General features: G+C 41.8%; 2 protein-coding genes across 4 annotated transcripts in view; one reads left to right on the forward strand and one right to left on the reverse strand.

Moving 5' to 3' along the window:
* Ppp3cc (protein phosphatase 3 catalytic subunit gamma) overlaps positions 1-26352 on the forward strand; it is a 99002-nt gene that overhangs the window by 2454 nt on the left and 70196 nt on the right. The gene's annotated exons all lie outside the window — the stretch shown is intronic.
* LOC123453649 (protein BEX1-like) lies at positions 13307-14013 on the reverse strand. Its single transcript, XM_045130841.1, has one exon. It carries the CDS (start codon positions 13906-13908, stop codon positions 13534-13536), a length of 375 nt encoding a protein of 124 aa, XP_044986776.1. The 5' UTR covers positions 13909-14013; the 3' UTR covers positions 13307-13533.

Consider the following 26352-nt stretch of genomic DNA (forward strand, 5'->3'; position numbering starts at 1 on the left):
CCTACCTGGAAAAAACAAAACAAAAACAAACAAACAAAAACATAATTGACTTTAGCTTCTAAACTAGGTGTATTTATCTTACATATAAAAACTTCTAATATAAGAACTTGACCTCAGCAATGTTGGCTTCTGGATAACTTAATGTGGCTTTTACTCGTTTTCCAGAGTTAGTTCCCCGCCCCCCCCCACCCCTGTCAGTGGACTTGAAGGTCAGTCCTCAGGAGTCACGGTCCTACATGACAAAGCATGATCCCCTGTGTCTCAAGTGGCCAGGGATGATCTTGATCTTCTGATCCTCCACATCCAGTATATGCAGTGTTGTAGATGGAATCCAGGGCTGCTTCTGTGCCAGGCAAACACTGTACCTAAAAGAGCTACATTCTTAGCCTCTCAGAGCCTAAGAAAATCAGTTGTGAGGCCAGGCCTGGTAATTCTAGTACCTGAGAGGTGGAGTCATTCTCAGTTCCATGGTAGTTTTGAAACCAGCCTGGGCTACCTAAGACCATATTGGTGTTGGGGGGGGGGGGGAGGACAGGAAAAAGAAAGGAAGGAAAAATAAGAAATTCGTTGTGACTGTATGGGTAAGTAAGACCCATTGTATTGGGCACTCAGTCCTGGTGTGATGCTGTATTGTCTGGACAGAGTTGTCTGCATTTAGTCACAGCTGCAAAGCTTTTGAGAAGGTGATACCACACCCCAGTTATTTTTGGTTCTGTAATTTCCTGTTAACTTTAAAGTCTGCTTAATTGTTTTCTTTGAGCAAATCTTGGAGAAGAGTGGGTGGGTGGGCATGATTTGTATTTTAAGGTTCTTCTAAGGCAGCTTTCTGCAACTGAAGGAGATGGACTCAATTAGAAAACCTGGCTTACCTCTGCTTCTGGGCTAGATTTGTGATCTTGCCTTCTTCTTTTCTTTTTGTGTTAATGGGTTGGTTAGCATCCAGAATGATGGTTTTAACTATGCCGGTTTCATAGATACATATCATTGCACATGCCTTGTATGTGCCCCTCCCACTGCCCTCCTGCTGCCCCCAAACTTTCTTTTTTAACCTTGCTTTTTATTAACACTTGTTTTTGGTTATAATCTCATCTGTACTAATATTTTCCCTGTCTAGCCTGGGTCATAGAAATTACATAATAATTGTGGAAGGCATCATAGATAAGATAATATTATGAAATGTGATAGATGGTAGTTTCATAATAGATCATTCTCTCTCCCTTAACTTGCACAAAGATCCTGCTGTGGAACCCCGGCTGGCTTCCTGTGTGTGCCAGTCCGCCTGCCTCAGCATACTATGTTGCATTACGGTTATGACTCGCCATGCACTTACTATATAAGTGGTTAGTAGAGAAATCATTAGCATATGAAAAATGTTGGAATCAGAACGTCTATGCAGTTGTACATGTTTAGAAGCCTTTGCTTGTCGGGAAGCAGAAAGCTGCCTGTGGAAGGAGTGCCCCAGGTGGTTAAGGCCTGGAGGCTAGGATAGTAGAGAGAACAAGGGAAGGGAATTGGCTTTATTAACATGTGTGAAGAGTGAATAAAGTGTGTAAACTGAATCTACATAATCCTCTTGACTAATGAGTTTAGTGCTGGAGTCAGTCTGGTACATTTTCCCCTTCTCTTGGAATTTAGATATACTGCATATTCATCATGTCTGTACCATTAGTAGTTACTCGTTTCTTAACATCCTGGCACTGGGAATAGTGCGGCTGTGACGTTCATGAAACTTTTAAGATTTTAATGGGCTGGAGAGATGGCTTAGCGGTTAAGCGCTTGCCTGTGAAGCCTAAGGACCCTGGTTCGAGGCTCGACTCCCCAGGATCCACGTTAGCCAGATGCACAAGGGGGCGCACGCGTCTGGAGTTCATTTGCAGAGGCTGGAAGCCCTGGCGTGCCCATTCTCTCTCTCTCTTCCCCCCACCCCTGTCTTTCTCTCTGTGTATGTCGCTCTCAAATAAATAAACAAAAAAAAATTAAGATTTTAAGAAGAGGGGACAAAATTTGTTGCTCTTACCTTACTCTTAGCCTCATCTCAGTCTCTAGCTACTGTATGCCATTCATTTGCACAGCTCTTGCTCATTCATATTATTAGTGTGTGAATTTCTTTTCTTTTAAAACTAGCGTAACCCTGCTAAACATAGAACTTGAAAGGCAGGAAGAGAAGAAAACAAAACTCCTTCCTCCCTCCTTTCTTCTCTTTCTCCCTCCCTTTTTCCTTCCAAGAAACAACTGCTTTTAATACTTTACTGCATTTCCATCACCTGATATATTTTTAATTAAAAATAAGATAGGCAGGCCAGGCGTGGTGGCGCATGCCTTTAATCTCAGCACTTGGGAGGCAGAGGTGGGAGGATTGCTCTGTGTTCCAGGCCACCCTGAGACACCATAGTGAATTCCAGGTCAGCCTGAACTAGAGTGAGACCCTACCTCAAAAAACAAACAAACAAACAAACAAACAAAAGATAGGCAGGAGTGGTGGCTCATACCTTTAATCCCAGCACTGAAGAGACAGATACAGGAGAATCACTGTGAGTTGGAGGCCAGCTGGGCCTACAGAGTCAGACCCTACCTTGAAAACACAAACACACAGATCATATATACATACATACCTACATATATACATGTATATATGCATGTTATAAAATATTACATATTATTTTAACATAAATAATGAAATTTTACCTGAATACTTCCATGATGGTCACATATTTGAAAGTGCTTATATATCCTTTCTGGTTCTTTATGTTTTCAGAGGGGTAGCATACATCATTTGACAAACTCAAAAGAAACAATTTCAGGTGTGAACAAGACTTACTGTATGTGTTTATCGTGTTTGTCAATAGTCTTTTCTTAGTTTGTGTTAAATTTATGCTTGTAGTTAACAGCTGCCAGATGTTTGAAACACTGGAAACTTAAGCTCCTTGAGATTTATACATCTGAGTAGAACTCAGACTACTGAAAGTATCTTAAACACTTAATTCCTTATTGAGCAGGGATAACTTATTCCTTTTTGCCTATTTTTTTAAAAAAATATTTATTTATATATGTATTTGAGAGCAAAAGACAGAGAAAGAGGCAGAGAGAGAGGGAGAATGGGCGTGCCAGGGCCTCCAGCCACTGCAAACGAACTCCAGATGCATGTGCCCCCTTGTGCATGTGGCTAACGTGGGTCCTGGAGCCTCGAACTGGGGTCCTTCGGCTTCACAGGCAAGCGCTTAACTGCTAAGCCGTCTCTCCAGCCCTCCTTTTTGCCTATTTTATTGGTTGTGATCAAAGCTTTATTTCTGCAAGAATTTTGATAGTACAGCTTTCTGTAAAGCATTGTTATTACTTTTGTTTCTGAGTGCTAGGGATAGAACCTAGTACCTGGCACATGCTATGCAGGCTTTGTGGTACAGAGCTACATCCCCAACATACAATCATGTTTTACTGTCAAATGTTAAAGCTATTGGATCACTTAAGAGACATGCATCTATAAGAGAATTAATTGCTCAGCTAATTCTCTCATTTGTAGCTTTGCTGTGGTTTAACTGCTAAATGGTTAATAGAAATAAAAGTGTTTTACAATTATTGCTATCCTTTAGATGATTGCATCATCAAAAGGATCATGGAATCTAAGCAGTTCTTAAATGTCAATGCACAGAGAAGCAGGAGTTTTTTTATCACCAGCGATTTGACAGATGCTGGGTAAGTTAGAAATGTCATCGACAGAAGTGGAGAAAAGAAGGAAAGGCCAGTTGACTGACTATGTTAAGAGGATAACATGATTATTTTGATGAGACTTTAAAAATTAATAGGTGTATAAGCATAATCCAAAATGACAAGAAAAATTAAGACATCACAGAAATGTGGGAAGTGCAGTGGGTATGTTTTATTTTATGAGAGAAATTGAAGTGAAAAAAAGGTAGGCAGATCAGAGGTAAATAATTATGGAAGAGTACTCATGAGTAGAGGAGAATGGATTTTCTAAGCTTGTTCCCCACCTCGTCTCACACCATTTATCCATTTCGCCACCGGCTCAGATAACTCTTCTCCCTTTCACTGCACAGCCAGTCCCACTAGACTAGATGCACTGGACTTTTCGCATAACTACCTCATCCCTCTAACTCTTCCTTGTACGTCGCAGTAGTCTTTTCTCCGGCTGTTTAGTCTCCGTGCTGCTGTATGATCTGTGGATATTGTAAGGGGCCTTTCTTGTGCTTGAAATCCTGCACGAGCACTTTCTGCCTGTATCAGTTTTAAGTGAGTTGCTGAACAGTCCTTGCATACTAGCCTCACTTCCTCTTCCACATTTCACACCACCATCTCCAGCACCCTTTACCACTGTTGGTCCTTAGGATATTTCTACCTGTAAATGGGCCATCTAGAATTCTGTCCTATAGCCTGCCTTGTCCTTACTTATCTTTCAAGGCTCAGTGAGAGGGATTCTGAGAAGCTGCTTCTCCTGTGCTGCCAACTATAGAAAGTAATGGTTTTATATCATGGGCTTCTGCCTGGATTCAAGTTCTCACTTCAGCCAGCTTCATAGCCATGGACAAATTAGTTGACATGTTCGTTGTCTGTAGAAGAGGGATAATAAAGACTAGCTTACAGAATAATCAGAGGAATAATGAATTCTACAAAGTGCAGTGGCAACATCTGGTAAGTTCTTCATGTAAGTTAGATTTGTTGTTATCACCATCACCACCACCATCAATGTTGCCTCCTGTGAGCTCCCCTAACAATCTTGCTCTAAAAACCTATGTGTGTGTGTCATGCAGCTTTCAAAAGGATTTAAGTGCTGGGCATGGTGATGCACGCCTTTAATCCCAGCACTCAGGAGGCAGAGGTAGGAGGATTGCCGTGAGTTCGAGGCCACCCTGAGACTCCATAGTGAATTCCAGGTCAGCCTGTCAGCCTGAGCTAGAGTGAGACCCTACCTCGCAAAACAAAACAAAACAAAACAAAATACTAAAATACTAAGGAGAAAAATGGTGAATTTTCCCCTTTTTTGGACATTTATAAACAAATATCTATGGATTCCTACTACATGCAACACTTTTCTGGTTGTATTTAGACAGAGTGATATTTGAAATATACTCACAATATAGCATTTAATAGCCTCCCAAGAAATTGTTATACAAAATTAGAACTGTGGAGCCACCTGTGACGAATACCACTGGAAAAAGCAGATGACTAAACTGTAGACTACATTTGGGGTGAAATATTTTCTCCCAAACTCTATAAATGATAATCTTTAAACTTTTAGCAGATCAATGGCCTAAAGATAGGACCTAATTTTTGTGTGTGTGAATTCGTAGGTATTTTTATTCTTGTGACCTAAGGTTTTCTGAAAATTTAAAAGTAAAGTGTAATATTTTTAATGAGTGGCTGTATGATCCACAGAAGCAAGTTGGTTATCTTTTACTATGCAGCATTGTTTTATGGAAAGCATAATGTCACTATAGAAGCCATTGTTTCTGTGGTATGGAAGTTCCTCAAAAACAAGTAAAAACAGGGCAAGATATATGGCTTAGTGGTTAATGGGCTTGCTTGTAAAGCCTAATGAACTGGGTTCAGTTTCCCAGTACCCACATAAAGCCAGATGCACAAAGTGGCACATGCATCTGGATCTTGTTTACACTGGCATGCCCACTCTCTATCTGTCTTTCTTCTATCTCTTTCTTTCTACTTGAAAATAGGTAAATAAATATTTTTTAAGTGAAAAAATAGCCAGGTGTGGTGGTGCATGCCTTTAATCCCAGCACTTGGGAGGCAGAGGTAGAAGGATCACTGTGAGTTCGAGGTCACCTGAGACTACATAGTTAATTCCAGGTCAGCCTGGGCCAGAGTGAGACCCTACCTCAATCCCCCCTCCCTCCACTGCAAAATAAATAAATAAAAATTGTGCTGCCATATAACTGAAATCAGTCTCGTGAATCAGTCTGTTGAAGAGATATCTGTACCCCCATGTTCATGGCAGAATTATTCACAGTAGCCAAATTATAGAATCAATAAGCCAGGCAGAAAAAGACAGCTACTGAACTGTGTCACATACATGTGGAAGCCAGAAAATTTGAACTAGAAAATAGAGAATAGCTTCATGGTTATCACAGGGTGGGGAGGGAAGAAATGGGGAGTTGATGCAAAGGTTCAGAGTTCACAGAGAAGAGAGCAGTAGTTTTGAGATCAGTGGCATAGCAGGGTGACTATAACCAGTAACCATGTGTCATTTCAAAATAGCGGGATGCATTTAAATAATTCATATTTATTTGACAGAGAATGAGAGAGAGAGGGAGAGAGAGAGAATGGGTGCTCCAGGGCCTCTAGCCACTGCAAACAAACTGCAGATTTGTGCACTCCCTTGTGCATCTAGCTAATGTGGGTCCTGGGGAATCGAACCTGGGTCCTTTGGCTTTGCAGGCAAATGCCTTAAACACTAAGCCATCCCTCCAGCCCCGTATATGCATCTAAATGTCACATTGTGGGGCTGGAGAGTTTGTTCAGCCTTTAAAGGCACTTGCTTACTAAGCCTGACAGCTTGGGTTTGATCTTCCATGTAAAGCCAGACACTAAAAGTGGTACTTACGTCTTTAGTTTGTTTGCAGTGGTAAGAGGCTGTGATAGACCCATTCTCTGTCTCCCCCTCTCTCTTTCTCTTTGCAAATAAATATATGAAAATATTTTTTAGAAATCACATTAGCGGGCTGGAGAGATGGTTAGGGTTTAAGGTGCTTGCCTACAAAGCCTAAGGACCCAAGTTTGATTTCCCAATACCCACGTAAAGCCAGAAGCACAAAGTGGCACATACATCTGGAGTTCATTTGCAGTGGCTAGAGGCTCTGGTGTACCCATTCTCTTTTTTCAATCTCTCTATCTCCCTCTTTCTCTCACTCTGTCTCTTGTCAAATAAATAAGTAAATATTTTTAAATGACATTAGGGGCTGAGGATGTAATACACTTGGCAGGGTGCTTGTCTAGCATACAAGAAGCCCTGGATTCAGTCCCCAGCTCTGCATATGCTGGGTGTAGTGGAGCATGTCTATAATCTCAGCACTAGGGAGGTGAAGACTGGGCAATATAGCAAAGCAAGTTCAAGGACATCCTGGGTGTGGTGGTTTGAATCGATGGCCCCCAATATATTCAGTTCTTTATTGTTTGTAGTTTGCATCTGTAGCCACATGGCTGGAGGCAATGTCACTGGGTGGATCTTAAGTTGTGGTGGTGGGTTTCAGATTTCAATCTAAAGATATGCAAAGTGTGCCTAGCTGGAGTTGCTGAAGTGTGCTGTGGCTTTTGTCCTTTAGGCTTGTACTTCTCTCTGTCTGCTTGGGCATGTGAAGGCAGGCCAGCTTCTTCTGCCATTATAGAACTTCCCCTGGATCTGTAGGCTTCAATAAATATCCCTTCCTCCATAACTGTACCTGGTCTGGAAGTTCATCTCAGCGAACCTGAAGCTGTCTGCTACAGAACTTGGTACCGAGGAATGGGCTGAGGTGTACCTGGCCATGTGGATGTTGATCTTTTTGAACCTTTGTTTTGGAGGAATGGGCATGGACATAGTGCTTGCAACTGAAGATGCCTTCTGGAGTGGTAAGCCAAGTTTTATGGACTATTCTGATCTGAGTTTGAGAATGCTAAGTGCAGACAGCATTGAACTTCGAGGCTTGGCTTATGAGCTTTCTAAGGGGAAGGAAAGACTGCAGAGGACTTTGTTGGAACTGGGCTACTGGCATAAGGGCGTCCTGCTGCCCAGGCTCAGAGAGTTTGATCAAGGTTAAATTTGTAATGGACTGATGTTCTTGGCTGAAGATATTGGACTGAGAGCTTTTAAGATTTTAAGCTGGAGGGCTGGAGAGATGGCTTAGCGGTTAAGCACTTGCCTGTGAAGCCTAAGGACCCCGGTTCAAGGCTTGGTTCCCCAGGTCCCACATTAGCCAGATGCACAAGGGGGCACGCATCTGGAGTTTGTTTGCAGAGGCTGGAAGCCCTGGCGCACCCATTCTCTCTCTCTCCCTCTATCTGTCTTTCTCTCTGTGTCTGTCGCTCTCAAATAAATAAATAAATAATTTTTTTTTTAAAAAAAAAGCAAACAACAAAAAAAAAGATTTTAAGCTGGAAAACCTCAAGCAAGTTAAAATTACAGGCACTGAGACTGGTTTAGGTTACTGAATCTGCTATTGTCAAACACATTAGCAATCTTAAAGGAAGATAGTCCAATTGCTTTACCATGGAAAGGATGCCTAAGGAAAGACTATCATAGAAATGCAAACACTTTTGGAAAGAGTTGACTGGAGAAGGAACCTGCTTTTCAAGGTTATGATTTATTTTGTCTGTGAATTAAGAATATGGCTGTGTTCTGCACACCTGGTATTGGTTTCAGAGCCTTTGGAAAATGTGAGGAGTGGTCATGAACTGCACACAGTTCCAGGAGCTACTGCTGAGACGCAGCATGAGGCAGGGCATGATGCCCTGATATGCTGAAAGAACCTTTGGAGGATGGACCGTGGTTTGCATGAAGACTTCAAGATGTTTTGGATATACCAGGACTATGAAAGAGCTATCATGGAGCACAGTGTTGGCCCACGATGGAAGTGTTCCCTGACTACTCTGCCCAGCTGGAGGGGAGGAATTGGAAAATCTGGAGACTGTCAGTCTCTGGTTGTATTGGACTTGAACTGCAGAAGTTTGATGTTTGTTTGATGGTGGTTGAGTTTGCATTGTTTTAGTCTCTCCTTGCTATGCCTTATACCAGTTGAAAATGTTTATTTACTCTGTGCCTTTATCTGTTAGAAATGTTTAACTTGTTTGATTTTACAGGTCTTAATATCTTAAATTGGTGAAGACTATGGAGACCTTTGAAATTGAACTGAGTACAATTTACAATGTGTAATGGTTATAAATGTATTGGGGCCAGGGGCAGAATGTGGTGGTTTGAATAGACGGCCCCCAATATATTTAGTCCTTTATTGTTTGTAGTTTGCATCTGCTGGCTGCCTGGCTGGAGGCAATGTCACTGGGTGGATCTTAAGTTGTGGTGGTGGGTTTCAGGTTTCAATCTAAAGATATGCAAAGTGTGCCTAGCTGGAGTTGCTGAAATGTGCTGTGGCGTTTGACCTTTAGGCTTGTACTTCTCTCTCTCTGTCTGCTTGGGCCTGTGAAGGCAGGCCAGCTTCTTCTGCCATTATAGAACTTCCCCTAGATCTGTAGGCTTCAGTAAATATCCCTTCCTCCATAACTGTACCTGGTCTAGAAGTTCATCTCAGCGAACATAAAGCTGTCTCCTACAATGGGTCTCAAAAAGACACCCAAAAGAACCATCTCATATTACATAAATATATGCAGTTATGATTCACCAAAAGCTTTTTTTTACCCCCTACACTAGGGTCAAACCCAGAGCCCTGTGAATGCTAGGGAAACATTCTATCACTGAATTATACTCCCTCCCACTTTTTGGTTTTTTGAGTCAAGATCTCACTGTGTAGCTCAGACCAGCTTTGAATTTGAGATCCTTTGCCTACTCCTTCCTCTAACTTCCAAGTGCTGGAGTCTCAGGCCTGTGGTTACGGGGCATGTGCTATCACTCCTGGTAATCAAGTTCTTAGAAAAGCACAATCCCTAGAGAAAGATAACATACTATCTGGTTCCCTGTGAAGTTCAAAAGTTCAAACTTTTCTGTTTTAAAAAATATTTCTATTTATTTGTGTGGAGGGAGAGAGACTGAGAATGGATATACCAGGCAAAATCCAGACATATGTGCCACTTTGTGTAAGTAATGGGGAATTGAACCCAGGCTGTTGGGCTTTGCAAGCAAGTACCTTTAACCACTGACCCATCTCTCCAGCCCAGATTTGGCTTTTGTACTTAAGGATTAAAGGGATCCTTACCGTCATGGGCTTTTCTCATTTATGCAGGTCTCCATCTGATTTTACTTATATTTACATGAAATGCATATATTGTGTAGGTAGTGGGTATATGTAATAGCAGTATGCTGAGTTGAATTTGATGGTGGAAAGATTGTTTATTTGAGAGAGGGAGAGAAAGAGGCAGATAGAGAAAGAGAGAATGGACTCACCAGGGCCTCTAGCCACTGCAAACAAACTCCGGATGCATGTGTCACCCTGCACATTTGGTTTATTTGGCTTATGTGGGTTCTGGGGAATGAAACCTTGGTCTTTAGGTTTTGCAGGCAAGCGTTTTAACTGCTAAGCCATTTCTCCAGCCCAGAATTTCTTTAGTATATGTTAGTTTTGAAACTTTGTTACTTGTAGCTTTGTCTAAAGACTAAAATAACCAAGATATTCAACAGTAGGCTGAGAATATAGTTCAGTGGTAGAGTGCTTGTCTAGCTAGGGTACAGGGGAGTTTGCTCCCCAGCACTGCAAAATAAAATAATAAAATAAAAATAAAGGGTTAGAAAGATGGCTCAGAGTTAATCTTTGAGGTGCCTCCTTGCAAGGCCTGTCAGCCAGAGTTTGATTTCCCAGTACCCACATAAAGCCAGGTGCAAAAGGTGGTGCATCTCTCTGGAGTTGGTTCACAGCAGCATGAGGCCCTGGAGCACTCATATGTATACACTTTCTCTCTGTTCTCTCTGCTCGCACATTAATAAAAAGGAAACAAAATGATAGTCAACAGTACCATAACACAGACATCTCTACTTCCCCTTTATAGTCACATCCATCTCCTTTCCCCGTCAGAAATTCAGTTTTATAGTTTGGTTATCGTTTTGACTCACTTGCAAACCTAGTTTGATTAGGGTTTGTTTCTGAGTTGGAAGCATTGTAAAACAATCTTAACAGTAACTGACAAATGGGTAAATGTTAATTCCTGTGGACTTCATAAAAGCTAAGAAGAAAGGGCAAGGGTCCCGTGACCTTATTCCAGATAAATCTTAAAAGCTGTGTTAGTATAAAAGTGAAATCTGCAAAAGGATATAGAGTATGGTACCATTCATGAAAAGTTACATTTACATAACAATTTCAAATACACATTAGTAACAAAATTATGTTTACATGGAAAGGATACACAACTACTTTAAGGTACTAATTAACCTATGGGAGTAAGGAAGGGAAATAGATAGTATTTTCAACTACTATGCCTGTGACATGATAGTTTTTTTTTTTTAATTTGAAATAGGTATGGAAAACTTAAACATTTTATAATTCCATGGTATCTGTGACCACACATTCCTGCTCCTTCAGTGCTGAGAGGGGTGGACACATCATCACTGGCGGCTCCAGGCTCAGTAAGAGGATCTGTCTCAAGGAAATAAAGCCGAAGAACAACAGTTCTCCGCAAGCATGCACTTGGGGCACTTGTATCTGTGCATGAATGTGCATATGCCATACACACACACACACACACATTTTATTTAAAATATTTGTATGTGGCTGGAATGATGGCTTAGTGGTTAAAGCACTTACTTGTAAAACCTAAGGACCTAGGTACAATTACCCAGCACCCATGTAAAGCAGATGCAGAAGATGGCACATGACTCTGGAGTTCGTTTGCAGTGGTTAGAGGCCCTGGTATGTCCATTCTCTCTTTCTATCTGCCTCTCTCTCTCAAATAAATAAAAAGTATTTAAATATTCATATGTACAACCTATTATATATGTTAGTGGAATTGTTTCTTTTCTCTTGGTTTTATTTTGATGCAAGTGTGAGGTGCTACTATATGTATTTCTAAAAATTTAACAAGTGGATTTGGAGCTGCCTACACACCTAGTTGAAGGCTCAGGTTTCTGTAGCCATGACTGGTCATTCCCCCTCCCCTATGTACTTACTAATCTACTCTAAGACACTGTACCATTATACTAAGAAATGGTGTACAGTCTTAACTACACCAGCATTGTGTTTATAGTACATTTTGTTTCTTTTTGTTTTTTTGAGGTAGGGTCTCACTCATTCTAGCCCAGGCTGACCTGGAACTCACTATGTAGTCTCAGGGTGGCCTCGAACTCGTGGTAATCCTCCTACCTCTGCCTCCTGAGTGCTAGGAGTAAAGGCGTATGCTACCACACCTGGCTTCTTCTTTCTTTCTTTGTTTTGTTTTGGTGGTGGGGGTGGTGGGGGTGTTATTATTTTGCTGCTGTATTTATTATTATTTTGTACTGTTTTTTGAATTTTTGAGATAGGGTCTCACTCCAACCCAGGCTGAACCCACAGTAGCCCTCCTACTTCTGCCTCCAGAGTGCTAGGATTAAAGGCATGCACCACCATACCTGGCTACTTTTGTTTTTAAGACAGGATCTCATGTAACCTAGGCTGGCCTCTAACTCCTGATCCTTCTGCCTCCCCCTTCCAAGTGCTGGGATTATAGGTATGTACCACTTTGCTTCCTTCCCTCCGTCCCATGTTCTTTCTTTATTTTTTTGGAGACAGGGTATCCTGCTGTATATCTCTGGCTGTCCTGGAACCTGGTACATAGCCTTGGCCTTGAACTTGTGGCAGTGCTCCTGTCTCTGCTTCCTAAGGATTATATGCATGTGCCACCATGCATGACTTTTTCTGTATCTTGTTTTATGTGAATTATCTACGTAGAGTATAAGATTCTTCAAGGAATACTCCATGAACTTGTGTCTTCTGCACATTGCCATTACAGTGAGAACATATAGTAGTTACTAGGTTAATATTTAATTAATTAACTGGAAAATAATTACTTCCCTATTTTTTTTTAATCCTGACATTAACATTTTATTCAATCCTTCTGGGTCTTTTGTCTGCTAAATATTACAGAGCTGCAATTTTAATTACCTTATGAGAGAAAGAGAGAGAGAACATGAATCAGTGAATATGGGGGCAACAGGGCCTCCTGCCACTGAAAATGAACTCCAGGTGCAGGTGCCACTTTGTGCAAGTGGCTGTATGTGAGTACTAGGGAATTGACCCAGGCCATCAGGCTTTATAAACAAGTACTGTTAACCATTGAGCCATCTTTCTAGCCCAAGAACTGCACTTTTAAAAAGAATTTACTCATTTTCACACATGAACATGTGTTTGTGTGTGTGTGTGTGTGTGTGTGTACACCCGTGCGTGCATGTGCGTGTGTCCCATGGTCTGTTGCTGCTGCAAACATGCTGGATGCATGTACCACTTTGTGGCCGGCTTTATGTGGGTGCTGGGGAATTGAGCCCAGCCTGGCAGGCTTTCCAGGTAAGCATGTTTAACTGCTGAGCAATCTCCTCAGCCCCCAAAACTTCCTTTTAAAAAAAAAAAATTGAGCAGAACTTTACTTTTAACAAATATCACTATTACTTAGGATCCTATGGAGGCTATCTGTAGAAGCTTAGTTCTGTCAGTTATTGAATGATTTATTTTTTTTTCAAATTGCTTTATTAGTTTCACAATATATAATGTGCATTTTTCCATGCAGTAGATTAATTCACCTAACAAAAATGTGGACTGGGTAAAAACAACACTCATTTAGAAGTTGGCAATAGGAAACCTACAAGAAACAAGTAACACCAAAAGATTTACAAGGGTACATCACGAAAATGTAAGTTTAGGTAATGGAGTCGTCCTATTATATCCAAGAAAACCTTAGGGTTCAGGGCATTAGGCAAAACTCATCATGATGGTCATGGTGAGGGGGGTCAGTGCTAACTGCCCGCAGGCTGTGACTCAACTGCCTTTCCCTCAGCTTCTCCATAAGCTGTCTCACCTCCTCCCCAAACCTTTCCATATTCTCTTCTCTCATCCTAGCCTGGGGCTCTCCAAGCCTATGCATCAGGTCCAATCTATGGTGCAGGTTGGGCTGCCTAGCACGGTACCTCCTGCGACTTCCTCTAGGCACACAGTGTTCACCAGCTTCCAAAGGCAGAGCCACCAGCTCCCTTTTATTAGAATTGGGCTGCTTTTCTTCCATTTCCTGATGGGCATATTCTACGTTGAGACTCCATGCCCCTTGTTCTTTGGACTCCATTGGTCCTGGGCCTATCCTTGCCTCCTCCAGCTGATTCTCCGCCCCAGGTGCGTAGCCGCGACTGTCGGCCAGGTGACCTGCAGACAGCGGCTCCTCTTCGGCCGGCCACCGCCTGGTCCCAACCGCCCCGGCAGCAGCAGCAGGTGCCCCGCCAGAGAGGGAGTGACGGAGGCGGTGAGACACCACACTCCAGCGGTGGGGCGCTGGAGCCTCTGAATGATTTATTTTTAAAGATTAGATGACAAACATAATGACACTGGGGCTGGAGAGACGGCTTAGTGGTGAAGCACTTGCCTACGAAGCCTAAGGACCCCAGTTCAAGGCTCGATTTCCCAGGACCCACGTTAGCCAGATGCACAAGGGGTCGCACGTGTCTGGAGTTCGTTTGCAGTGGCTGGAGGCCCTGGAGTGCCCATTCTCTCACACTTTCTGCCTCTTTCTCTCTCTGTCGCTCTCAAATAAATAAATAAAAATAAACAAACAAAAATAATAATGACCCTGGATAACTGGACTTGATTTGTAAACCTCCCCAGTTGGTGTTGGAGACGAGGCTTCATAAAGAAATGACAGCAGCTTGTGCCTCTCCCCGCTGTTATTAGGGAAGAAGGAGCTGTGAACTGTGGTCTCTGCATTTCTCAAGGTTTGCTACTTGTTTGTTTTGAGACAGGGTCTCATGCATTTGGCATTGAGTTTACTATGTAGCTTCAGCTGATCTTGAATTCCTGCTCTTCCTACCCTGTCTGCTTAGTGCTGGGGTTGTAAGTGTATTTTCTCATACCCAACTCAGCTTTCTGCTCTCTTATCTCAACTCAAGGAGGTCAGCATCTTTTGTCTTTAAGTAAATGACACAAGAATAAAATGGCTCCTGATTCTAGAGAACAGGTCAGCTATGGTTTGTGGCATTAACATTTCACACATTGAGGTTGATACCAGAAAGGTAAATTGAGTGACTAATGTCTCTGTTCTTGTCAGATAAACCTTCAAGTTCCTTACTATTCCTTAGCCCAACCTAGGTGTGAAATGTGTTATAAATAATTCATTAAACAGAATTTGAGGGCTGGAGAGATGGCTTAGCGGCTAAGGCACTTGCCTGTGAAACCTAAGGACCCACGTGTGACTCTCCAGGTCGCATGTAAGCTAGACACAAGGGGATGCAACGTGCAAGCTCACACAAATGCACTAGGTGGCACACATGTCTTGAGTTCGATTTCAGTGGCTGGAGGCTCTGGTGTACCAATTCTGCCTCTCTGTCTTTCTCATTCTTACTCTTGTTCTCTTGCATAAAATAAGGTAAGTCTGTTGGGCTTGCCTAAAAAAAAAGAAAAAAGAAAGAAAGAAAGAAAGAAAGAAAGAAAGAGAGAGAGAGAGAGAGAGAGAGAGAGGGAGGGAGGGAGGGAGGGAGGGAGGGAGGGAGGGAGGGAGGGAGGGAGGGAGGGAGGGGAAGGGGAAGGGGAGGAGAAGGAAAGGAAAGGAAAGGAAAGGAAAGGAAAGGAAAGGAAAGGAAAGGAAAGGAAAGGAAAGGAAAGGAAAGGAAAGGAAAGGAAAGGAAAGAAAAGAAAAGAAAAGAAAAGAAAAGAAAAGAAAAGAAAAGAAAAGAAAAGAAAAGAAAAGAAAAGGAAAAAGAAAAAAACATTTGAGCCAGTCATGGTGGCACACCCCTTTAATCCCAGCACTCAAGAGGCTGGGGTAGGAGGATTGCTGTAAGTTAGAGGCCAGCCTGAGACTACATAGTGAATTAAATAAAGGTCATCCTGGGAAGCCTGAGCTACAGTGAGACCCTACCTGGAAAACCAAAACCAACCAAACACAAAAACAGCATTTGAATTCCTAATGATTTTTTTAAATCTGTATGAATTAAATTGGATTCAGGTTTATCATAATAAAACCACTTCACTGCAATTTTATTGTATGTGTATGTTCCTTTGCATGTATATATGTATGGGCACATGTGTGTGTATGAATGTGCATACACATGTATGCATGAGTGTGTGGAGGCCAGAGGTTGACATCAGGGGTCTTCCTCAGTTGCTCTCCATTTTATTTTTTGAGACAGACCCTCTTACTGAACCTAGAAATCACCGATTCAGCTAGAGTAGCTGGCCAGTGAGCCCCAGGGATTCCCTGTGTCTATCTCAGCAGTGTTGGGATTACAGGGACACGCCAACACCCCCTGATTTTACATGTGTACTGGGGTCTTAAGTTAGGTCCTCGTGCTTGGGTGGCAAGCACTTTATCACTGAACTATCCCCCAGGCCTGTGTGTTTTCTCATTCATATGTGTGGATGTATGCTTCTATGTATGTGTTTGCTTATCTATTTGAGAGAAAGGAATAGAGAGCATGAGTGTGAGCATGCTAGGGCCTCCTGCTGCTGCAAAGGAACTCCAGATGCGTGTGTCACTTTATGTATCTGGCTTTGCACGGGTACTGGGGAATTGAGCCCAGGCCACCAGACTTTGTAAGCAACCACTTTTACCAGCTGAACCATCACTCCACACCCCCTGTGTGCTTCACTTAAGAGACAGAGATATAGGTAGTTTATGTAGAAATATATAAAACCCCTTTATTTATAGTATATCTTGCATATGAGTTATTCTGTGTTATGCTTATGTAGTTGCTGTTTGGAGTTCAGCTGTAGTGATCTCTCAGATTATTCTTATTCTGACTCATGTCATATTACTCTGACTTACATATTAAGAAAAATATCAAAGATTATTTGATGCTGTAGTCTAAATGTCATGTCTCTTTAAATCCATATGTCAAAATCCGTATGTCAAAATCCATACCTCAAGTTGATACTGTTTTCTAAAAGAAAATTTGGGAAATATTGTGACCTTGGGGCAGACAAAAGTTCTAATTACCTGCAATACTATTAGATGTATCAATCAATCTGATGTTATATATCTTCAGGGTGGGAGCTTAAGGTGCTAGATGTGGCTCTTAAGACTCAGAGTCTATCTTCAAAAGTGACCCTAGATGTTGGGTTTGCCTGCTATGAGAATATACAAGTAGACTGAGTAGAACAAAATACAGGCAGATTCCAAAATTTAACTAAACAATGTATACAGTCAATGAAAAACAGCCCAGAGTATTTATGTAAAAGTAGGTATTATGACAACCAGATCATCTAACAAAAGTCACAGTCCCTTAGGATGTGTGGTGCCCCACACCCTTAATCCTGTCAGCTAGGAGGCTAAGATTCCTGGTCTGTTGAGGGTTCCAAGTCAGCTTGTGACCAAGTGGGACCCTTCCCTAATCAACCAAAGAGGAAACAAAGGCACTATAAATCAGGAAGCAACACATGACAAACCCCAAGAATAGCTTATTTAAGAATGACAAATCCGACCATCCATCAGATTTAACATATAATTTATCCTGACATGGAAGGTGCAATTAGCACTTCCGATTCAAGCCTATACCAGGCTTACTTGTCAGGTACTGATCTGGTGTAATCCCAGTTACCTTTTGGGATGGTTTTGGTCTGTTATGCTGCACTCCTGCTTGGTCCCTCTTTGCTGCGCTGTGGGCTCAGGACAGGTGGCTAGGTTGCTGGATTGCTACTCTGATCGCCTGTGCTGGGTGCTGTGGAGGTGCACTCCCTTCCTCTGGTCTCTGGTGCTTGTTGGCACTTGCACTGACAGTGGGGGAGGAGAGGCTGTGGATGGTGGATGAAGTTCTCCTGCTGGTCCTCTTCCTCGGGAGCCGGTCCTCTTCCTCGGGAGCCGCTCCTCTGTTCTTCCCTGCCGTCCTCCCTTCAGGTGTCTTGAGTTTGCAGCAGGCTGGTGTGAGTGGAGAATCCCCTCACCTGGCTTTTCCTGCGGCTCAGGCCAAGCCTGGCACCTGTGGCCCCGTGGACCTGGTTCTACCGCTGCTGGAGCCACTTCTGCCTGCTTCCGTGACTCAAGACGCTCTGGATCTCTCCTGCTTCTCTGCTGCCATTGATAATTTCTTATATCCTCACTTTTTAGTAGAAGAGTGTATTTTGCTGGGTTTATTTTGGCTTTTACTCTCCTAGGCTACTTTGGTGTGGTTCCTATGCCTCCATCTTAACCAGAAGTAACCAGACAAAACTTCTTAGATCACAAAAACACTGTACTGTGATCACTGATAATTAAATTTCATCAAATTAAAATCTTGTTTTTCTAAAGATATTTCATTAAGAAAATGAGAGGCCAGGTGTGGTGGCTGCATGTTTTTGATTGCAGCACTTGAGAGGCTAAGGCACGAGGATTAAAGTTTGAGGCCACCCTGGGCTGCATACTGAGATCCTATCCCAAAAAAAAGTAGGAAGGAAGAGAAGGAGGGAGGGAGGGAGGGAAGGAAGAAGAGGGAGAAGGCCTGGAGACATAGGTCAGTCAGTGGTATAGAGTGTTTGCTTAGCACGTGCAAGACCTCTTGTTTGATTCCCAGCAGACATAGAGGAGTGGGAACACACACACACACACACACACACACACCCAGCATGGACTAAGAAAATATTGACAATGCATAGATCTATCAAAAGACCCATATCCAGAATATGTAAGCAGTTTATAGCTAACTAGTTCACAAGCAAAAGGTTTAAAAATAGGCAAAAATTTAAACAGACAAGTTACAAAGTGAAGGTGTGCAGACGTCTAATAGCATGTATGAAGATCAACATCATTAGCTATTGAGGAAACGCAAAATAAAGCACAAGATATCACTTATGTACCTGTTAGAATGACTAAAAAAAAATAGTTGCTAAGTTTTGTCAAAGGTATATATATATATATATATATATATATATATATATATATATATATATATATATATACCTGGTGTATGTATGTCTGTATGTATATATATAACTGGAACTCATACTGCTGGTGGGATTATACAATTATTTAGCCACTTTGAAAATGGGTAATTTTACAATATATTAATTATATGCCTCCCACACTACCCTGGCATTCTATTCCTAGGTACTTACAAAGAGAACTGAAAACACAGCATTTATTCATAGCCATTTATAGAACTTTTAGTATTAGTAGCTCATACCAGAAAGTAGCCAACAGGTAAATGAGTAGTCATAAGATGGTACATTTTGTAGAATGGAATGCTAAATTTGTAATACAAAGATATAAATTCTCCATTAAAATAACAGGTTTATGAACCTCAAAATCATATGCTTAATGAAAACAGCTGGACACAAATATTACATACTGTATAATTCCACTAATCTAAAAGTTTAACAGATTTGAAAGTAATATGCAGTGACATAAAGCAAGGTAGAATGAGGAATATTTTCTTTTTTAAGGTAACTTGTTATGGAGCGCAGACTGTGAATTTTTGATTGTTGTGTCTCAGCTCTCCTAGTACTGGGTGTATAGCACCATGACTGGCTAGAAAGAGGGATGGGTGATGGAAAGGGAGTATTTTGATAGTGTCACTTTTAGTCTTTAAATAACTAGCAACAGGGTTACTTTTACAGGAAGGTGTGAAGCAGTGCACATGTGGTGCCTGCCCTTACACACAACACTTGGGAAGCTGAGGCTGGAGGATTGCCATGAGTTCTAAGTCAACCTGGGCTGCATTGTGCAGTGTAGGTCAGCTTGGGCTAGAGAGATATTCTGCTTTTACAAAAGGGATGGGGGACTGGAGAGATGGCTTAGCAGTTAAGGCATTTGCATGCCACCAACCCTAAAGACTCCCAGTACCCATATAAAGCCAGGTGTACCTAGTAGTGCATGCATCTGGAGTTTGTTTACAGTGGCTAGAAGCCCTGGTATACCCATTCTCTGTCTCCCCCTCCCTCTGTCTCTTCTGTCACTGCTTGCAATAAATAAATAAATTAATTAATTAAATAAAATTTAAAAACTAAGACTAATAAAAAGAAGTTGTGAAGTCTGTGCTACAAATCAGTACAGGATTGTGTACAGATGGTTGACTTTGGTTGAAATGAGGTGATAGCTTAATCCGCTACTGAGCATTGAATTGAAAGCTTGAGAGAAAAAAAGTAAACAAGCTCCTCTATTCAGTAGAAATCAGTAAATTGCTTTAGAAAGATAAAACTTACATTGAAATACTGTCTGGAAAGTGCTTCCTTCTGAAAGCTATGTTTGTAGGAAGGAAAAAAATTGTAATATATATAGACAAGAAGTTAAAGTAGCTTTAATATGAAGATATATTTTTAGTCAACTTTTAAAAAATATATATTTATTTGAGAGTGAGAAAGAGAATGGGCACGCCAAGGCCTTTGGCCGCTGCAAACAAATTCCAGATGCATGCGCCCCCCTTATGCATCTGGCTTATGTGGATTGTAGAGAATTGAACCTGGGTCCTTTGGCTTTGTGGGCAAGCACCTTAACTGCTAAGCCATCTCTCCAGCCCTTGGTCATCTTTTATATATGAAGAACTGCAAATCACCCATATACATAAAAAGTAAAGGCAGCAAAAGCTAACAGAGTCTTTCCTTACAAGTGACTTATGCATGGGTAAACAGAAGACTACCAGGAACATGTTGATGGTCAAAAATAAGTTTCATTTACATAGTTGTCTGCAGGAAGGAACAATCATGCATTAGAAGATCTGTACACATTCAAAAGGAGGGGGGTAGAAAAGAGATATGAAGGGGTTCAGGACCTGTGTCTAAACATAGAGTGATGTTGCTTTGGTTGGAAGTTAGTAGTCTGGTCAGGGAGTGGTTAAAAGGAAATTTCCCTGAGTTGTTGAAACAGTAAATGACTTTGCTTTTAGGTCATGTGAGTCCCCTCAGGCACATGGGACATGTTGTTCTTGTTAGATTTAGTTTGTGTATTGGAACCTTAGGGTCTCAGTGAGCTGATGCTAAAAACAAACAAACAAACAAACAAAAACAAAGGCTTGAGCTTGGATGATCTGTGATAGACATTGTGGTTTGTTCAGTTTATCTATTTTGCAAGTATTACTATTCCTAGTATTTTCCTGAGCAGTTGTGAGCAGTGTGTGGTTTCTGTTTCCTTTCTCATTTCTACTTCTGGTCATTCTTCTGCTAAATGGTAGGCGGTGGTATTTGGAAGAGGTGATTTATGAAGATGTATACCTTGTCTTGATAGAGAACAGAAGTTTGATAAACATTCACCACCTAAAGCATGTGGCTGTTTTGTTTTTTTCTCTTGGATGATCACTTGTATCATCTGGTGACAGTGGCAGCAGATCGCCAGTTAAGGCTCTGAAGATGACATATTTGATGTCCCTTACTGATAGAAACAAAGATTAAGAATTTTATTGAAGAGATGGAAAGATGACTCAGTGGTTAAGGTTCTTGTCTGCAAAGCCTAATGACCCGAGTTTGATTTTCCAGTACCTACCTAAAACCAGATGCACATAGTAGTGTATGCCCTGGAGTTTGCAGTGGCTAAAGGCCCTGGTGTACCCATTCTTTCTCTGTGTCTCTGTATCTCTCTGCTTGCAAATAAAGTTTAAAAAATTATTAACATTTGAAATAATGTCCCATGAACCCCATAATCTATTTGGACCTTCCTTTTTGTTCATTTTGAGTTTTGGATCTTCCTTTGATAACCAAGCATTTTTTTTTTAAGTTTGGATATGGAGTTTTGGTTTTTACAGGTATCTGAATTACTATTTGTTGGTAAGCTTGTGATAGAACAATAAGGGAAAGGGGTAAGTGTCTGGTGACATTTCTAGAATCTTGAACCAGTGGTACAGAACAAAATAGATAAGAGAATGAAGGACAAATTCATGACAAGTATGTGTACATAGTGTGTTTTGATTATAATCCCTTCTCAATAACTTTTCTTCCCTTCTTCCCTATTCTGTTGCCATGTGTTGCATGCTGGTAGAAATCACCCAACCATGAGCAGCTTCTGGGAAGAAGAGACTTATTTTGGCTTATAAGCTCCACGATGGCAGAGGAAAAAGTTGGCATGAGCAGAGGGGGGACATCACCCCCTGGCCAACATAAGGTGGATAATAGCAACAGGAGAGTGTGCCAAACACTGGCATAGGGAAACTGGCTTTAACACCCACCGCTCCCAACAATATACTCCCTCCAGGAGGCATTAATTCCCATATATCCATCAGCTGGGAACCTAGCATTCAGAACACCTAAGTTTATGGGGGACACCTTAATCAAACCACCACATTCCGCCCCTGGCCCCCATAAACTGATAACCATACATGATGTAAAATGCAATACATTCATCTAACTTTAAAAGTCCCATAGTTTTTATCAATTCCAATGATATTCATACATCCCCGTAGTCCAAGATCTTTTAACTGAGCCATAATACCAAAAAATAACCTCAAAAAACCCATAATGGCACAGAATAAATATTCACACTGCAAAAGATGGCATTGGGCATAGCAAAGAAATATTCAACCAATATAAGATTTAAAACAACCAGGGCAAACATCTGTAGCTTCAAGTCCAACAACTCTAGCCAGTGACAAATCCCTAAGTCCGACAATTCTAACCAGCAACAAGTCTCTGGCATTACAATTCTGCCCTTCCAGCAAGGCTACTCACAGTCCTGGAAAACTTCACCGGGGCTGGCAGCTCCTCAGCAGCCATCTCGTGGTCCAGGCATCTCTACTGGGTCTCCATTGCAAACCAGGGTTCAGCCTCATGGCCCCATGGGGTCTCCTTACAGGCATCTAGCAAACGTGCTTCACATTGCCCATGGCCATTTCCAAAACACTAGACCATGTTGCAAACTCAATGACCCTCTTTCGAGCATTTCTTATACTCCACAATACCCGGTAGGGTGCCAATTTGTTAATGGGGGGGGGGGGGAATAAAGCAGACTTTAAAGAACAGGACACTCCTTGAGCACTCAGGCCCCTTCCAAAGAATCAATATTCTTCATGTTGCGCTAGTACAGGTCAGCCGGCCCAATCTCAAAGGTTGTAATCTCTCAGTTACAGCTGAATGGGCAACAGTTCACCCAAAGATTTTTCTTTCTGTGCCATATCCCTCTGGTCACACCAGTTCAGTTCTACGCAATGCAACCCTGCACAACTTCTCAGGACATGGGCAAAAGAGCAAGCTTCTCACACAAACTGCTAGCCCAGTCCAAGCAAAGCTCTTTCTCACTCTCATAAGCCAAACCTCACAGTCCAGGGCTGGAGAGATGGCTTAGCGGTTAAGTGCTTGCCTGTGAAGCCTAAGGACCCCGGTTCGAGGCTCAGTTCCCCAGGTCCCACGTTAGCCAGATGCACAAGGGGGCGCACACGTCTGGAGTTCGTTTGCAGTGGCTGGAAGCCCTGGCACGTCCATTCTCTCTCTCTCCCTCTATCTGTCTTTCTCTCTATCTGTCGCTCTCAAATAAAAAAAAAAAAAAATGAACAAACCTCACAGTCCATAATTCTTATTGCATTCAGGTCTTGCAGCTCAGACCAGAATAGTCCATCAAGCTGTACTTACAGCACTGCAAGGCATCTCTTAGGCCAAGGTTTGAAATCTCCCACATTCCTCTTGAAAATGAGCTCCCAAAGACCAAAGCCACACAGTCATGTATCTAGCAGCAATCCCACTCCTTGGTACCACTTTACTGTTGCAATCCGGTTCGCATTGCTGATAGAAATCACCCAACCAAGAGCAGCTTCTGGGAAAAGGAGACTTATTTTGGCTTACAGGCTCGAGGGGAAGCTCCATGATGGCAGGGGAAAAAGATGGCATGAGCAGAGGATAGACATCACCCCATGGCCAACATAAGGTGGACAATAGCAACAGGAGAGTGTGCCAAACACTGGCACAGGGAAACTGGCTTTAACACCCACTGCCCCCAACAATACACTCCCTCCAGGAGGCGTTAATTCCCAAATATCCATCAGCCGGGAACATAGCATTCAGAACACCTAAGTTTATGGGGGACACCTGAATCAAACCACCATACCATGGAGTCATTTTTTTCACTAATCCTTTTTCTATTTTGATGATTTTTTTTTTTTTCCTTTTGCCTTCCTCCACCATTGATGGTGCAGTGTTAATTGGCTCAATCTTGTTCAAGTCTTGTGCAGGTAACACAGTTGCTTGAAATCAGGAATGTGAAGCTGGGTGTGGTGGCACATCCCTTTAATCCCAGGACTCTGGAGGCTGAGGTAGGAGGATTGCTATGAGTTTGAGAATACAGTTTGAATTCCAGGTTAGCCTGAGCTAAAGTGAGACCCTGCCTGAAAAACAAAAACAAAAACAAAAAAAGGAAAGAAAAGAAAAAGAAAGAAAGAATGCAATGACCAGAGCTGGAGAGATGGCTTTGCAGTGTGGTTAAGGTATTTGCCTATGAAGCCTAAAGAGCCAGGTTCGATTCCCCAATACCTATGTAAGCACAAGGTGATGCACACGTCTGGAGTTCATTTGCAGTGGCTAGAGGCCTGGCACACCTATTCTCTCTCAATAAATAAATAAATATTGATAAAAAGAATTTGGGCTGGAGAGATGGCTTAGCAGTTAAGGTGCATGCCTGCGAAGCCTAAGAACATGTGTTTGAATCTCTGGGTTTCATGTAAGCCAGATGCAGTGATACAATGCAGTGTCGCAATGCTCCACAACACAGTCTGGAGTTTATTCACAGTGGCTGGAAGGTCTGGTGCTCCTGTTCTCTCTCTCAAAAATAAAATAATAAAAACAATTAAAAAGAATGCAATGACCAATTCATTCATACCTGGAAGACAACATTCCATAGAGTTCTGTAAATCTTGACATAGTACAATGTCTGTCCATAGTAATGGTGTCAGCAATACCCATGATGAATTTATTATCTGTGGTGTCAGTGGTTAGGAGTGCACACTACAGATGTTCATGCAAATTCTTTTGATGTGTTTCACCAGCTCAATTCCTTATCTGCAGCTTATAGTCAATTTAAGAAGGCTCATCTTCCGTTGATGCATAAGTTTTGTTTTTAAAATCTGAGTTTAGATAAAGCAACGTTTTTGTTTGCTTTTTACTCCTTTTTTTGAGGCAGGATCTTACTATGTACCTCAGGCTGGCCCTGAACTTACCATCTTGCTGTTTCAGCCTCCAAAGTGCTAGAATTATAGGCATGTGACATCATGCCCAGCTTATAAGTAGTTTGATTTATTAAAGTTAGAGAAATGAGGAACAAAACTAATTATTTCTATAATCCTTTAAGAAAATTTAATAAGCTGGGCATGCTGGGAGATTGATGTAGGACAATTGCCATGAGTTCAAGGCCAGCCTGGGCTTGAGTGAGTCCTGGGTCAGTATGGACTCAAATGAGACCTTGCTTCAAAAATCAAATTTAAAAAAATTAATAAGATTAAGTACCAAAGCTTTGTGTTATATAATGTCATTAGTAGAAACCTAAAGATGCTATTGGTGTGAACACATCCTAAAGGTTTTTTATTCTGAAATGGGGAAGGACATGTCATGTCAACATGTGAGTCATGAGGGCTGGGGAGATGGCTCAGTGATTAAAGGAGATTTCTTGCAAAGCCTGCTAGCTTGTGTTCAGTTCCTCAGTACCAACGTAAAACCAGATGTACAAAGTGGTGCATGTGCTTGGAGTATATTTGCAGTTGCAAGGGGCCCTGGTATGCCCATTCTATGTTTTTCTGTTAGTAAATACATAAATAGTTGTTTTTAAAAGTATAAATGATGAATATCCTTTGGTAAGATACAGTTGAAGTAAATGTCTTTTAAAGCATGGGGATAGGCTGGACGTGGTGAGTCACACCTTTAATCCCAGCATTGGAGAGGCTGAGGCAGGAGGATTGCTGTGAGTCTCAGGTCAGGGCTAAGTGAGACCTTTTCTCAAAAAAGGGAAAAAGAAGCACAGTATAAGTAAATAAGCTTTGCATCTCCCAGGCCTATTCAAACATGAAGTAATTGGTAGAGGTCAGTGAGGCCTGATTTTATTTATTTTTAATTTAAAACATTATTTATTTATTAAGAGAGAGAGAGAAACAGAGAATGGGCGCACCATGGCCTCTAGCCTCTGCAAATGAATTCCAGATGCATATATCACCTTGTGCATGTGGCCTATGTGGGTACTGGGAAATCAGACCTGCCTGAGTCCTTAGGCTTTGTAGGCAGGTGCCTTAACCTCTAAAGCTATCTCACTAGCCCTATTTCTAATCTTTAATTTAATTTTTAATTTGTTCTTTTATAATCGTATAATATAATTTCCTACACATATGTTTCAATCATACAAACCCCTCATCACCCTCCTTTGTCCCCTGTCTGGTCCTACTGAACCCTTCCTCCCCACCACTTATTAGTGACTGCACCATGAAAGACTGACTCCCCTTCCCCTGCAACCTTTAACTGCCATTAGCTCCTCAGAGGGTCGTGTCCTCATGAGCCTCTTCCCTATCCTTGATGGAGTATTGACTGACCCTATACTGTGCAGGTCTTGAGCAGATAACCACAGCTCCTATGAATTCATGAATGACAGAGTTACTCAGTATTCCTTCCCACCCTCCAGTTCTTAGATTCTTTCAGGCCCATGTTCTGGGATGTATTC

This window comes from Jaculus jaculus, chromosome 12 (assembly GCF_020740685.1).
Source record: "Jaculus jaculus isolate mJacJac1 chromosome 12, mJacJac1.mat.Y.cur, whole genome shotgun sequence".
NCBI lineage: Eukaryota > Metazoa > Chordata > Mammalia > Rodentia > Dipodidae > Jaculus > Jaculus jaculus.

Coding starts and splice junctions, on each gene's coding strand:
- LOC123453649 (XM_045130841.1), bottom strand. CDS start 13,908: ATGGAGTCCAAAGAACAAGGGGCATGGAGTCTCAACGTAGAATATGCC.